Source organism: Varroa jacobsoni, unplaced genomic scaffold (assembly GCF_002532875.2).
Source record: "Varroa jacobsoni isolate VJ856 unplaced genomic scaffold, vjacob_1.0 scaffold_634, whole genome shotgun sequence".
Taxonomy (NCBI): domain Eukaryota; kingdom Metazoa; phylum Arthropoda; class Arachnida; order Mesostigmata; family Varroidae; genus Varroa; species Varroa jacobsoni.
Genome location: NW_019213536.1, coordinates 153,877 through 168,149, shown reverse-complemented (window position 1 = coordinate 168,149; position 14,273 = coordinate 153,877). Strand labels below are relative to the sequence as shown.

General features: G+C 38.7%; 1 protein-coding gene and 1 long non-coding RNA gene across 3 annotated transcripts in view; one reads left to right on the top strand and one right to left on the bottom strand.

Moving 5' to 3' along the window:
• Positions 1–77: 77 nt before the first annotated feature.
• LOC111262192 (uncharacterized) overlaps positions 78–14,273 on the bottom strand; it is a 60,234-nt gene continuing 46,038 nt past the window's right edge. Inside the window, exon 16 of one of the 2 annotated variants that reach the window (XM_022836268.2) lies at positions 78–1,622. In XM_022836268.2, the coding sequence (XP_022692003.1) occupies positions 1,581–1,622 (42 nt within the window). In that variant the 3' untranslated portion in view covers positions 78–1,580. Of the gene's footprint in view, positions 1,623–1,777; positions 3,825–14,273 lie in introns of those variants that run through there. The other variant, XM_086968987.1, reaches the window with a different exon arrangement.
• Positions 9,523–14,273, top strand: part of LOC111262197 (uncharacterized) — a 20,093-nt gene continuing 15,342 nt past the window's right edge. The window contains exon 1 of the long non-coding RNA XR_002681448.1: positions 9,523–9,581. This is a non-coding gene — a long non-coding RNA (uncharacterized LOC111262197). The remainder of the gene's footprint in view (positions 9,582–14,273) is intronic.

The following is a 14,273-nucleotide window of genomic DNA, read 5'->3' as shown; positions in this document are numbered from 1 at the left end:
CAGCAATATGGAACTTTTGACACCTGTGGTACCGGCGGCAAATAGTCGAACTAGATGATGTTTCAGATATTTATCATATAGCTTTAAAAATTCGCGTCATTCGACAAACGTACTGGTCTCGAATCAAGACTTTCGTATTGTGATTTAGAGTGGTGACAAGTGCCGATCAATCGTAGATTTGTAATAATAATAGCTAAGCCGATAGCTGTAGTTTACAGGCTACTGAAAGATACAAATTATTGCAGACTATCTTTGTTAACGTGTCTAAACGAAGTTGTACTATCATGGAACACGGTGTCTTTCGTTTGGAACAAAGTCCGGTAAAGATGAGCAGAGGATTCCACAGAGGAAAAAACGCGCAATTGGCACATCGGAGCATGGACTCAGTAATTTAGAAAATTTAGAGTAATTTAGAAAAGAAATATCACACAATAGCAAAAATCTTTCTAGTGCGGCCAGCAAAAAATACAAAAGCTAAGGCTTCTTACCATGTACTCGCAAAACGAAACAGCATACTGATCGACTATATCGAATCCTCAGCTTCGGATTAGAATTTGAACTTTCAACACAGTTTTATTAACTACTCAAGCTTTATTGCAACTGCAAAAGACTGTGAGCCCGACCCAAAAAAAATACCAGCTATACTGATTTGTTAATAACATAAACGAATTGACGAACGACGGATTCATCACTTTTTGATAATTTATTATAAACAGTTTTATTGGTCGAGCCGCGCTCGCTGAAATTGATAGTCTGATATGCTGTTCACTCGTTATGATTCTAAACTACCGATTAGTCGTCACTTATACTACTCAACACAATGATGACGCGGGTATCTTATACCTATGCTTAGACAGGTCAGAAAACGTTCAACATGCTACTAAGTCATTGCACAAATGCAAACGAGAGAGTATGAAAAGCAGCCTTAGATCTTGTTTGTGCTTGTCAAAAATTCCGCATCTATATCCATGGGCGAAAGTTCATATTGCTTACAAACTATGGGTTACATTTGCCGATATTCAATGGTGAAAATAAATAACAACGTACGGCAAATAGGATGCAATGTAACGTTTTTATTAACCGTCAGACAGAAACTGAATCTAAAGGACCGATGGGTCTGATGGCACATATGTTTTGGTACGTCTATTAAATATTGAGCAGATGCTCAGAAAAGCAGAAGATATAGGTTAGAGCTGAAGTTCAGAAATACCTCAATTATGCGTTCCTAGAAGCAGGTTTTTGCATACCTATAAGTCTAGAACGTATTTTTCGAAAAATCGAAAACGATATAACACTAGATTGTTATCAGTTATATAGAAAAAGAGTAAATGGCATCCATTTTCGTAACTAGTTACCTAATAATTTTGATATATAAGCGGCGATATCTACTGTCGATTCAAAACGAATGTTTTCTATTCGATAATAGAACCCTACTACTAAGATTTCTACGTCAACATACGCCTTAGCCATCGGTCCCCCTATGTTTTAAATTTTACGTGCAGTGGTGCCGTTAGGCATTCCTTCGGACGCTAGCCACCGGTCCCAACAACTAGCAGGATCGTGCATGTCCTGGCTTTTGGTTAACAATGTTGTAGGAAATATGGTTCGGCAGTGTTTAAATCCTATAAATGAATAAAAAAAAACGCAGTTAAAATAGTACCTCAAAAATAGGCTACGGCTACTCGGCTATTCAAGCGAATACGTTTAGGTTTTGCAGGCATTTTAAATGATTAGCTACTGTTGATTTCTATAGGCACTTGTTTTGGATCGTTGGAAAAATATAGACTAACGACAGCCGAGATACGGTAGTCCATATTAAAAACCCAGACACAACCGATCATAATGGATCATCGGACCCAGACACACCAAAGGTGCATGAATCCTAACTCCTTCACACTCGGACCAAGACGACAATTTGTTTGTGTATCAAAAGAGAGCTAAAACAAGTTACGACAACGAAGATCCTCGTTTGGCCTGAGTAGCTAGGTGCATTCAAACACACCAAATTCGACAGCATTATCCTTTGCGAAGTCGTTTTTTGGGTGGAATTTAAGAATAGAAATGTTATATAACGCCTTATGACGAACAAATTAACTAAATATATGTAAGATAGGTACCCCATGCAATGTCTATGAATATTTGTTAGAGACAGTTTATATGGGTGCGAGGCTTCCGCGGAAAGGGAACCTCAAGTAGTCCATCGGAAAGATTCTGAAATACCTTAGTACTGGACTGTACAAAGTTAAAATTGCCATCTTTTTAAGTGTTGCGTCAAAGTTAAAATTACTGTTATTTCTTCGTCATTAAAAGATCGATTACGGAAAAAATATTTGCCATTTCTCTACAGAGTGCTAGGTCGAGTATACAACTAACGGTTGAACCAAACCTAAATGGGCACTGAATGACAAATGAACACCTCCAAATAATCCAACCAAATCTAGGAAATTAATGCCTATGGGAGGTAACGAAAATCACAAAAATTAATTTTTAGATATTTTTTTAAAGTGTAGGTGTCATGAAGGTAATATGCATGTATACGAAATTCAAAAGTAAAGATGACAACTTTGAGAAAAGACATAATAATGTTATAATTTCCTAGTAGCTGTAGAACGACATTGTTATTTTGTGAGGCGCACCATTTATATAGCGGGGAATGCTTGAGAAGGACAAGAGGATCAACGAGAATCTGTCGATTAGGTGTATCAAGCGCACAAGACTATTTAACAAGAAAGATCCGAGATAGGTCGAGACAAAGTCATTCTTCTCTAAAATATGCCAGGCCGCATATGACAAAGGCAAATGAAAATCGCCCTGCTAGAACTGCCCCGTGCCTACTTTATTCTCTAGGCTTCGTTGTTTGAATTTGAGTAGAACGTGTCCTTGGTAGATGAAAACAAAGAAGTTGCTTATTTCCCAGTCTAATATAATAATACATTTTTATACTGAAAATCTAGTTCTTACCTTTCTCTAAGAATAAACCAACGTAAGCAATAACCGAGTTCTATTGCAGTTTTTTTTTTGCAAATCTTTTAATTTCTATCAAGAGAACATCAGGTTTATTCGCTATTTTCTCGTTTTATTTCAAACTGATCTGCTAGCAAATGAATTGGCTATGTTTGTAACTTCGACAGAAATTTTCTCCTTGTTGCCAAAATGATTAAGTAGTTTGTAGTCTGTAAGCAAAATAAGCCTTTGTAAACGCAAGTGTCGACGGTACCTGCGGGCCCCAAAGGCTGTTTTTAATTTGCGCGTAATTATGTTCGTGTTTGCGTAACACAATATACGGGCACTTCGTCTAGACTTATTCCTAGAATACCGAAGTGACCAATCCTAAAAAAGGATATTGTTCTTTATCATTAAGCGTGGATTTTAATTCATTTTGTATCAATTAAGAGCTGCTACAAAATGACAAATTATAATTTTATTATAAGAGCTGTTCAAAAATCATTTCAGGTAAATAAAAGAATCTAACAAGGAAAAATAATTATTGCTTACTAACCTGTTAAACCCAACTTATAATTTAACAGGTTAATGTATAAGTATAAAAAGAGGATAAAAAATGAGCAGTAATATTATATAGTTTTTCCCCATCTAGGTATAGCTTATATGCATGTACATATACATTATTTCTAAGTATTTAGAAATTATATTGCATTTGAAGTTGAACTTACGGGTTTAATACGTTTCCTTTCGTTCGCAATTCTGGATACATAACACCATGTCCTCTAGCCGATTGAAATAAAAATTCCCTTGCTGATTTTCTATACAAGAGCCCAACATTTATATCAAACCCAGCTGGGTCTGAGATATTGAAAAACGTCTGCCTGCAAAATTTTGATTTAACACTGTATGTTTTTATTACTAGTCCGTCATATCTACAACAAATTTCATGCTATAAATTCTAATCGTTTACAATACGGGCTTGTAGCTTTTAGTTTTCTATCATAATCAAGTTACACAGAACTTGGTAGAAACATTTTTTATTCGGCTTGCTATTGCTATACTGTAAAAGAATTATAGTTTGATATATATATATATATATATATATACTCTAGTTTTTTTCTTTTCCGCGGCCGGCGTCTGATTGCGATTGGAAAGAGTGGTTCCAATTCAGAATATGCAACATTAATCAGCTTATATTAGTTCTACTATAATTAACCTATCGTCGAAATATTGTTTACAAAGAAACCATAAAACATGAAAGGTCGTCATAAAAAGTAGCCACATTCAAGAAGTTGAAGAGTGCGGTGAACAATTGCTTGTCTTGATTCTAGTAGATAGCTAATAAGTACCTATATGATGATGTGCTTTTTGACAGGACTCAGGACAGTGGGTCCAAATACAACTCACTTAAGATCTCAGCCCTAGTCCATGTAACGAAATAGTTTCTTTCTCATTAAATGCTTGTTACATTGCAAGAGTTAGTTTCTTTCTTTAATTTTCTGTTAATCGTACAAATTTCATAATCTAAATAGTTTTTGCCTCATGCGCCACGGCTACAAAATTGAGCAACGAACATATCTAATTCTGTTGCATTAAGCCCCCTTGATCTCCAGCACTCGAAGTTTTTGTTTCTCTGCATGCTTATATGCTCCCTTACATGGTAGCCAGTGATCAAAGAAGATACAGCCTTTGTTCTTCCTTTGATATATCTTTTAGCATATTTGGCTAAAGCGGACACTTGTCCGGAGATATACTTCCAAGTTTAGAACCTTCGTCCGTTTTATCCCAAACTGTTCCACCAAAAGCGGTTTCGATTTCGTTCGTTACCTTCAGAACCCTCCTTGTTTCTACTAATATTTTTTCATATCCATACACCATACCGTTCTTCGTTAGTGCCCTGTGACAGCTTCGCGACTCGTCTATCGTGTGCTTTCTAAAAATCCGAACGCCTTCAAGTCTGTCGTCCAGCTACCACCTTTTCAACATTCTGGAGTAAATACAAACTACGATAGAACATATTACAATGTGCCAATCACGACCTGTACCAAAATTTGCAAATTCACTTTTTTCATCTATTTCTGGTTGGTAACATTTTACCGTCGTGCATCTTAGCGATTTCGGTACGTCTGCCATAGAACACGCCTAGAACTTGATAGCGTCTGATTCAGATAGGTACACATCGCTAAAACTAACTCTAAGGTCCTGGAAAAGTAGATATCAGATTGGCTCAAACAGTCAGTTAGCCGCAGTATGTTAATCAGGCTATGTGTATTTTTCGGGAAAGTAAGACGAAAAACAACTATTAAAAAACTGACTGTGTGGACATTTGGCTGTGTGATTAAGCTTAGTTCTAAGCATGGCTCTACAGAATCTATGGTTGACGAGTACTGGGCTTCACTTAGGCTAGCGAAGATTTTCCTTAGCCTTAGCGAGGGAAACTTAGAATGTCATTAAAACCGGTTGGAAAAAGGGGAAGCTATGTAATATAAGCGTTTTCTTTTAAATTATTGCTATCGGAGAGGTAAATGCTTGTCTACAAGTGTACTGTAGGCGACCATTCTAGTTCTTCTTACGGTTTTAGCTGAACGTGGAATAAAATTGGCCTCGTGTAACCTTAACTATGAAATGTGCTCTCATTTTTATACATCTTTCTGATTCTGCTCAGAAGGCCTACTCGTATCGTGTTAATAACTTGTAAGCTTATATTCATTATGAAGTTAAACTGTTGATCTATATACTGTGAATTTTCATTTTTGGTTCGGATCTCCTAACGTTAGCAGTGTTGTAGCCTACGCTTTGTGTCCAGCAGTTTTCGTGGAATAGGGTAACAATGTAACATTTCCCATCAAACTAGTGTTTTACCGAATCGAATATGTATTCGAGAGTGGCGTTTATGCAAGAACCAATGCGGCACGCTGGTAATAAATAGATGGTTAATGGTGGCTATTTTAGTTTATCTCATATATCCTTATCAATATAATTACATCGGATACAGTCGGGTATCTTGTCTTAACACAATTTTATGATATACTTGATTCTGTATGGATACTGTTGCATTTTTATTTATTACATTACTGTTCAGGTTGTTCTAGTTAATGATGTTGCTTGCTGCGGCGCTAGACTCCAGACGAATAGAAAATTGCGCGGACATGTGTGTTTCCTGTCAATAGATCAGTCACAAACCTTTCTGATGTAATTTGTTTGTTACAACCATATGTTTGATAGCTAAGTTGGTAACGTTAGCTACCGCATGATGTTGAGGCTTTTTTATTCATGTTACTCCTTTCTTGTTCGGTGTAGCATTTCCTTTGTGTACGACAAAGTTGCAAGCCACAATAGCTATACGATTAGTTTGCAAAGACGTATACGGCTATTGCGTGTATGAGTGTGTAAGGCAATGAGAGCAAGCCTGCCTTTTAACCTTGCTTGCCTTATAGGTTCTTTTTTCGAACTTCATTAGTCCACAGATCCATATGAAAGTCTTTAAGCCGTTCGTTAGTCACAGCCGAACTCTCTGCTATCTGACGAAGACGATTGATTTTACGTGAAAATTCAGTTTCATGAAAAATCAATCAATCAATCAGTCAGTCAATCGAGTTCATTGAGTTTGCATCATGCCATGGAAACCATTCCTTTTCGATTGACTTCAGTGGTGCGTTTGCCTATTTCTGCGTCAATGTGCTTCGAACGCAGGATCGCTTTTAATCGTAGACGACCTTTTCACCCGGTTAGTATTGTGAAATGAAAGTGAACTTTATTCTTCTGATTTACGTTGGAAATTTTATTGGTGTGGCTTCAACCGTAACAAAGAGATGTAAACACTCTGCCGCTTCTATTTGCGTCCAAAATGAAAGCAGCGTTCGGCGATGGTTGAATCACATCTAAAAATAAGAACACAATTCTGTTTACGAAAAATAAGAATGATAAACACACCGTAAAGGTATAGCGGACGTAAATCGTGGCAGGTGAAAGCGTCGACATAAATGGCACTGGTAAAAATTACCAAGCGCGGATTGTAACTAACTGTCCTATGATAAAAGGGGAACATCTAAAGGGACGAAGAAACAAATAGCTTGTATCAATCAGCTGAAGCCTCCACATGGATGAATCGGTGAACTTCTGCGGTACGAAAAAATGAATTATCATCAAATGGCCATTAACCTTGAATTCGAAGATACTGTGACTATTTTGTTAATTGCTTGAATAGGTGATCGCTGCTTTTGTTCATGTAGGGACTTTGTGCCATCGATCTACATCATTAGAGACCTCGCGGAGTAGAAGCGTTTGACCAAGGAAAGCCATTGAATTATTTGACAGATTTTTAAACCCTTCATTTTGACGCTCTCCTTGTTCATTAGCGCTTTTTTGAGACTACCAACTGAGGTATTATCTTTTTCTGAGAACTAAATGCTTCTGGGTAGAATTCCTGGCCACCAATTCTTCGCTTCCGCCAGCTTCGCCAACAGCTTCGAAGGTAAAATCATTTTTATGAGGATACTGGGCTCAATACGTTCTATCTATGGAGATCATTTATAAATTTCAATCAGGAAATTGTCTGTTCAGGTCTAGAAACTGTCTATAGGTAGTAGTGGAACGGATCCGGTCAACTTCACAAGCTAGCTAACAAACGTCTCCATTTTGCAGCAAGACTGATAATGGCGCACTGTTTTTGAAATATCCACCACATATTTGAGCTGACTTAGTTAAAGCTAAGTGTTCCTAGTCTATAAGCTGAATACCTTTATTTCGTTCTCAAAATCTTTATTGTACAATAGTAGTAGCTGCTTCTGTAAATAACCCCTTAACAGAACCAAAAGTTCGTTGTCTTATTTCAATTAGTATTTTTATCGTCAAAATAAAGCCGGTCTCATCAAATCAATGTCTAAATAAACAACATACTGAAGACGGTAGATACAGCGTACAATATAAAACAGTGTACAAATACAATTAATGTCATTTCGACAGAAGGGAAAGGCTTCAGCCACCAGTAACGAACCGAAAAAGAAATTATAGAAGCTCTCTATATATAAGCACACGGACTAAATGATACAGCGAACTTATACTCTGCATTTTTGCATAGTCGAAGGTACCATATCATCAGGTACTAATATCTTGCCCTTCTCAGCAGGAAATGTCGTTGTTGATCTACTCAACAACGACAGTTTGCAATATACTTAGCTGTTCCGTTCTGTTGTCCGTGAGAGGCGCAAATTGGTGAAGACCGGAATTTTTTATATATATATATATAAGGAATATAAGCCTGTCTTTGAACGACCCCATTCTTTCCTAGAAGCCTCGTTGCAACCGCTGTTTTTCCTGGTACGTCTAAGCAATCATACTTGATAACAGAAAAAATTATTGACGATTGTGCTATCATCTGAGGACTTCCATTAGAACGCTATGCCATATACGATGCCGTAGTACGCTGAAGCGACAGCGTGGCGAACGCGAACCTGCAAAACATCAATGTGAGCCGTGTCCAGATTTTCGGGCTCTATTCAATGAAAATGAATTATAAAAAGGAATGACCTGCAGGATAACCAGCACACACGGAGATAATGTAACTTTTTCGTGAGGGCTGTAGCCTTCCGAGATCGGCGTCTCTGTAGCGGAAAATAGCGAATCAATAGGATAGCGAGGGAATCAAATCGGGCCAATCGAACTAGTGAAACATAACTGGACTAAGGTTGGAGTCAAACGGCAAGTTAGAGGTTAAAATGGAATGTTATTGGAATGTTCAGCGTATACGTATCTTGTGACGGTCGCGTGAGGAAGAGACGGGCTTCGGTCAAGCCGAAGAATAAGTCCGTTACAAACGTTTCTATATAATCGTTAACAAATACATACAAGTTGAATGCATCAGTGTAAAAATCGAAATAATAAGAAGAAAAAGCCAAACTATTATCCATATCAGCTCAGCTAAGTCATCACCTAACATTGAGCTTATGGCCAATGGAGAAACGGATACCACTCACTGGTTTTAACATAGAAAAATAGTAATGGATTATCATACGTCAGTAAAATCCGCAGCAAAATATGATGTGACTATTATTCCATTGAAAATTCAGTAGAGATGACTCGACCTGGGATAAAAATAAACCATGTTGAAAGTAATCCAAAAAATGTCTATTATTTACGCTATGTTATATTTTCCCATATGTTGAAAAGCAGAAATTTTGAAGCTCTAATGTTTTGGCTCATGGTTATCTACTGTGAATTCTGAAAATGTTTCGTAATGGAAGCGGAACGATATACGAATAGTATATCCCAGAGAAGTGCCTACCGTTGCGTCTGTTGTAAAACAAGCGCTATTGTCTCCGCAATATCTGCCCATAATCAAATAACCGTTAACGTAAACCCACTTCAAACGGTGCTTTAAAGATGCAGAATTTACTTGAATGTTTACATTGTTTTGTACTGTCCAAGTATTAGTATTCGCACATGAGCGGCACTTGCTGTGAGTATACTAAACATCGATTACTTACATTACATGTAGCACACTTGCATTGAAGGAGTTACGTCGTGACCCTCCTCTCTAGCTACATAGAACAAGATCTAGTTAATAATAAACATGAATACCTTGTGTGAGTCATAAGACAACTCGTTTGCTACTGCTTCGAACCACTTTGCAGCTCCAGGTAAAATTGATCTTGAACATTGCATAAGGAAACATTGAATTCAATAGGAGTGAACTCAATACCTTTATCCTGATCCACTTATTTGTTTCAAACTTCCGAAAAGCTAGAGAGCACAATCTTTGTAGCGGTACTGCAGAACCAGCCCTCAGGTCCAGCTACGAACACAACAATATTCAGTACGTGTAGACCGGGAAGCTAGGTACCATTGCTGCCGTTTCGACCTTTTAATTCAACCTTCCTAATCTTCCCCAGCGTGCAAAGCGTACTCCTTGAAGCAACAATGCTAGACCGGAATATTTTTGAGGTAACGATCATATACGAAGCCTCGGTCAAAATAGCTCATTCATTTCTATATAAAATTCTGTAATTATTACGTTTATAAATGTAATTAATATCAGTCTTTTACAGTAAATGTTGTTGTTATTAAGACTATGAAAGGTGGATTATAATGAGAGCTATATACAAACGCGTTACATAGAATGAAAAACAACAGCATACGGTATGCTATGCAACAATGAATGATCGCATTATTAAATTAATGATATGATAATGATAGAGTGAAGAAAATATGAATACAGTTTGGCTTCTTGCCGTCACGGTAGCCAGGCGTGCCCCCTATATGAACCCCCTAACCTGCACTCTGCATCTTCGAAATTATTTACTCTATCTTATTTGTTCGACTGAAGGTTTTTTGTTCTGAGAGTTCTCAAAGCTCATTCCATGTCGACTTTTTTAAAGTTGAAAATTGCCTGTACTAGTCTCTCACACAATACTTAGCATCGAATCGTGACGGATGGCTTTTTTAAAGACAAGCTTATGAATACATTATAGAGCGTTTCGATGATACATAAGATAACAGATCGTTAATATGTTGAAGGACACGGACAGTTTCATAAGAGGGTTGGGCAAACTTTTCCCTGCGACGGAGAAGCATGGGCATACCCTTAAGTGTCTGTGTCGATGACAGACTGATTCAAAGATAGCCTTGATCCAATGAGTGCAATAGGTATGTCATAATAATGCCAACCACAGGCAACACGTTATTCATAGGCGTTTTCGTTTTCATTTGTTACATGTAATTCGTTTCTTTATAAATGTTCTATCCTGAAACAATAGCGAATGTAGGCCGCGAGGTGTAGCCAGCCTTCCACTTCAATTATGAAAAACGGCAAAGTTTGCCACACAGATGAGATTACGCCGGATATCCGGCGACAGTTTGCCCCCGTGTATGGTGCGACTGAATAGAATTGCTTGCGTTCGCTGTCATATGGCGCCATATGGCCGTAACTGAAAATAATGATGATCATGAGGCTGATTACTTCGCAATTGAGTGCTATCCTTCGAAATGTTACATATATATATATATATATCAATGACCACACACCAGATTACGGATCACCCGTTCTCAAACGGCTACTAAATAAACCTGTCTGAAAGAAGCACAAAAATATAGCTTTATATAGTGCAGTAACAATGGTGGTAAAACAAAACAGCATAATCGGATGTAGATGCCTGATTCAAGGCGAACTACATAGTAGGACTGCACCTGCTTATAGTAAGCACTTAATTTATTTACTTCGGGTAATATTATTGTAATTGACGCAGTTGATTTATCTGGTGTTCGCGCTTGATGTCATTATATCCCTCCCGGTCATATACAAGACAGGAAGGCGCTTATGTAAAAATTAGAAATTCCAATAATCTTTGCATTCGTATAATAATATTGCAAACATACTTGAGATAGATACCTGGAGAATTCTACATTTGCCCCGTCAGCTGCATTCGACGTAGGCCCCTACGACACAACCGAAAACCCCTAATCAATATTCACTATACTTGCATTTTATGCTTGATAATTGCCTCTGCTTTTGGCTGATTTTTACGCCTATATATCAAGCTATGGGCTCGCACTCTTTTTAACGGAAGCTTTTATAGTAAAAATGCAGGATAACAAGGAATTTGTCTGAGCAAGTGTATAATATTAAAGGAATACATTAGAGTGTATCTCCTTTAAACGTCTCTTTCCAGCTGAATAAATATTTTAGAATAATTTTCAGTAGAATACATGTTGGCACCTGTGTGAATAGAAAAATGAATAAATGAATTTTGAACGACGTTGACAACTCGTCGTCCCATCATAAACAATCATGATTAACTCATGATGATAATATACATAGAAAATAAAGCAGACGACAAAGCGCTCAGCTGTACGATAAGACAAACATGCCAATATGTCCTTTCAATCAGACTCTCTAATAGTTTTAGGAAATCAAAGTTTTTTTTTGTCCTCTTTTTTTCTTGAATACACACTACTGGTATAAAATGATTTTGCTTTTTTTTTTTTTATGCTTTACACTAAGATATCTACATTAAGTGCTATAGGGAGCTGAACACCCACTAAGAAACCCATTTATGATATGTCTCAAGAATGTCCATTGCACGCTATACTCGCTGGTGTCATTACGTTGACATGTACACTGACCTTTGATTAGTTCCTTTCTAGTCTTTAGAGCAGAATTTGGCTCCAGATTTTACTTCGTTCTCGTCACTCCTTCCTCATTTCTTCCTCCTCAGCAATCCATTTCCTTGTTCGTCTTTCAACCTCACAACCTTTTCAGATCTACCCGTCTGCGTTTTCACTGGGCGTGGGAAAAAAGCATTTCGGCTACAATCTCCATGAGATGTGCTGTACACCTGCCATCCGTCAAACATCCAGATCTTTCGCAGAATTGGTGCCGTGTCTAAAACCAGGATTCCTAATAGTTCCGCTAAAAGCGCGTTCACTGCTTGCCCCACGTAACTTGCGCTTTCTTGGAGAGTTAAACAAATTAACTGAAAATCCTACAATTCCTCTGGAGCAGCCTCTTAGAATACGTGGCATTTCGGTCGTCTGCACCCAGCCGTCAAAAAGCCAAACTCAAGCAACAGCAATGGACGATACATCAGTCACTGTTTGACTCAGAACAGCCGGCTGGAGCGATCCGCTACGGGCAATTCTTCGGTATAAACGTATGAAGTTCCGTAGAACGACTGCTAGTGGTATCGCTGCCGCTTGTTTACATAGTGCCATCGCAAAAAATCGCTCAGAGCTCTCCGAGGTACTTAATCTTAATTTTGCAGCAGTCAATTGACGTTCTCGTGCTAAAAAAGTGCTAAAGTGTGCTGATTTAAGCGATTTCCGATTCCCATTTCGATAATAAAGTTTAGATTGCGCAGAGAAGTCAAATGAGGCAATGTGTCGCGCCTGTCAGGCACAGGGTGTTGGACAGACAGCGCTGTTAAGTTGGCTTCTACCGCCTTTTTTTTTTACGATGGAACAAAGGCGGCACCACCTGTTGATGTAGAGAAACCTCACGGTGGTACGTTTTTCAGAAGTGTAAGTAGTTAAATCGTACAGCGACATTAGATGTTAGGTATAAACATCTTGCGCTTAATGACATCAATTACTGAACTGAGCGTTCCTCTGGTTGAGTCAGTAACGACAGATGGATACCAAGATGTGTTGCTTTTGTGGCAACGAATCTCATACGTCATCTTGTTATGCCAGTCGCCTGCTCTGGATAACATAAAGAGAGTAGCAGGTGAACGGAAGCCATGTTTATTGCGCCTTTAACCATTAGTTGGATGAACAACAAGGCTCGCACCCAACATCGGCTATGGCAACTACGATGACGTTGGCGCTAATGGTTGTGCTGTTATTACTGGTGATGCCTGACCAGCTTATTTTCTGCATATTGCTGCCCAGACCCCTTCGGGTCTTTTTTTTCAACCAGGTACAAATTGAGCTTTATTGAGCCGTCGCTCGCCGAGAACTCTAACAGTATGCGACCGCTGCGTAAATTGGGTCTGACGGTTCAATGAAACCAAAGTCGAAACGTCGTCGTAGTTCAGAAATATCATAATCGCCTTACTAGTTGCCATGACGTTGGAAACTCAGATCGACGTCGCAATGTATGGCTGCTAGCTCAAAGCATGGGGTTACGAAGGTCATTTAGAAGGAGACTCACAGCATAGCTGGGTGCATTTCAGTCTCCGGCCAAGACCCACAGTGACGGTCCTAATGTGAAGTACTCTATGCGATGTTTCTTTCCAACGGTTGTTTGTTATTGATTCGCTACGTTTGTAAGATGTGCACTCTTGACGTCCGTATCACGCATTGGACTAACACAATACGCATAGCGTTATGAAAGGATTTGGTAAGTTCCATCTGCCTACAAATGAAATGTTCCCCGACAACCTAAAACGTCAATCCAAACTCTGAATGGTGCGAAGTGAGTAATCGATTACTTTTACAACATTAAGAACAAGCGCGCTCGTCGGTCTATAGCTGACAATCGGGTTGCCAGTGGGTTGAAGTTAGGTCGGGTATGCGACGCAACCCTTCCGAATATCGCTAGCGGAGCCGAAATTCTGTGCGCGCACGCTATATGCCGCGCTGCATAGCCATTGTTGCCTGAATCGGGTTTGGAAGTCGTCATATGTAGCTGATCGCCCTTTACTTATATTGTCTAGAATGCCGCCATCATCGTTTTCGATGACTTCAGTAATTGGGGAAGTGCTGTTTACATCATCGCCCACATACTGAGCTTCATCACCTGTTACCGCCGTAAGCCACTTCCAACCGATCATGGATTAGGTCAAAATTCCGAATTTCATATCACCCAGTAGACGCACAAACACTTTTCCGCCTAT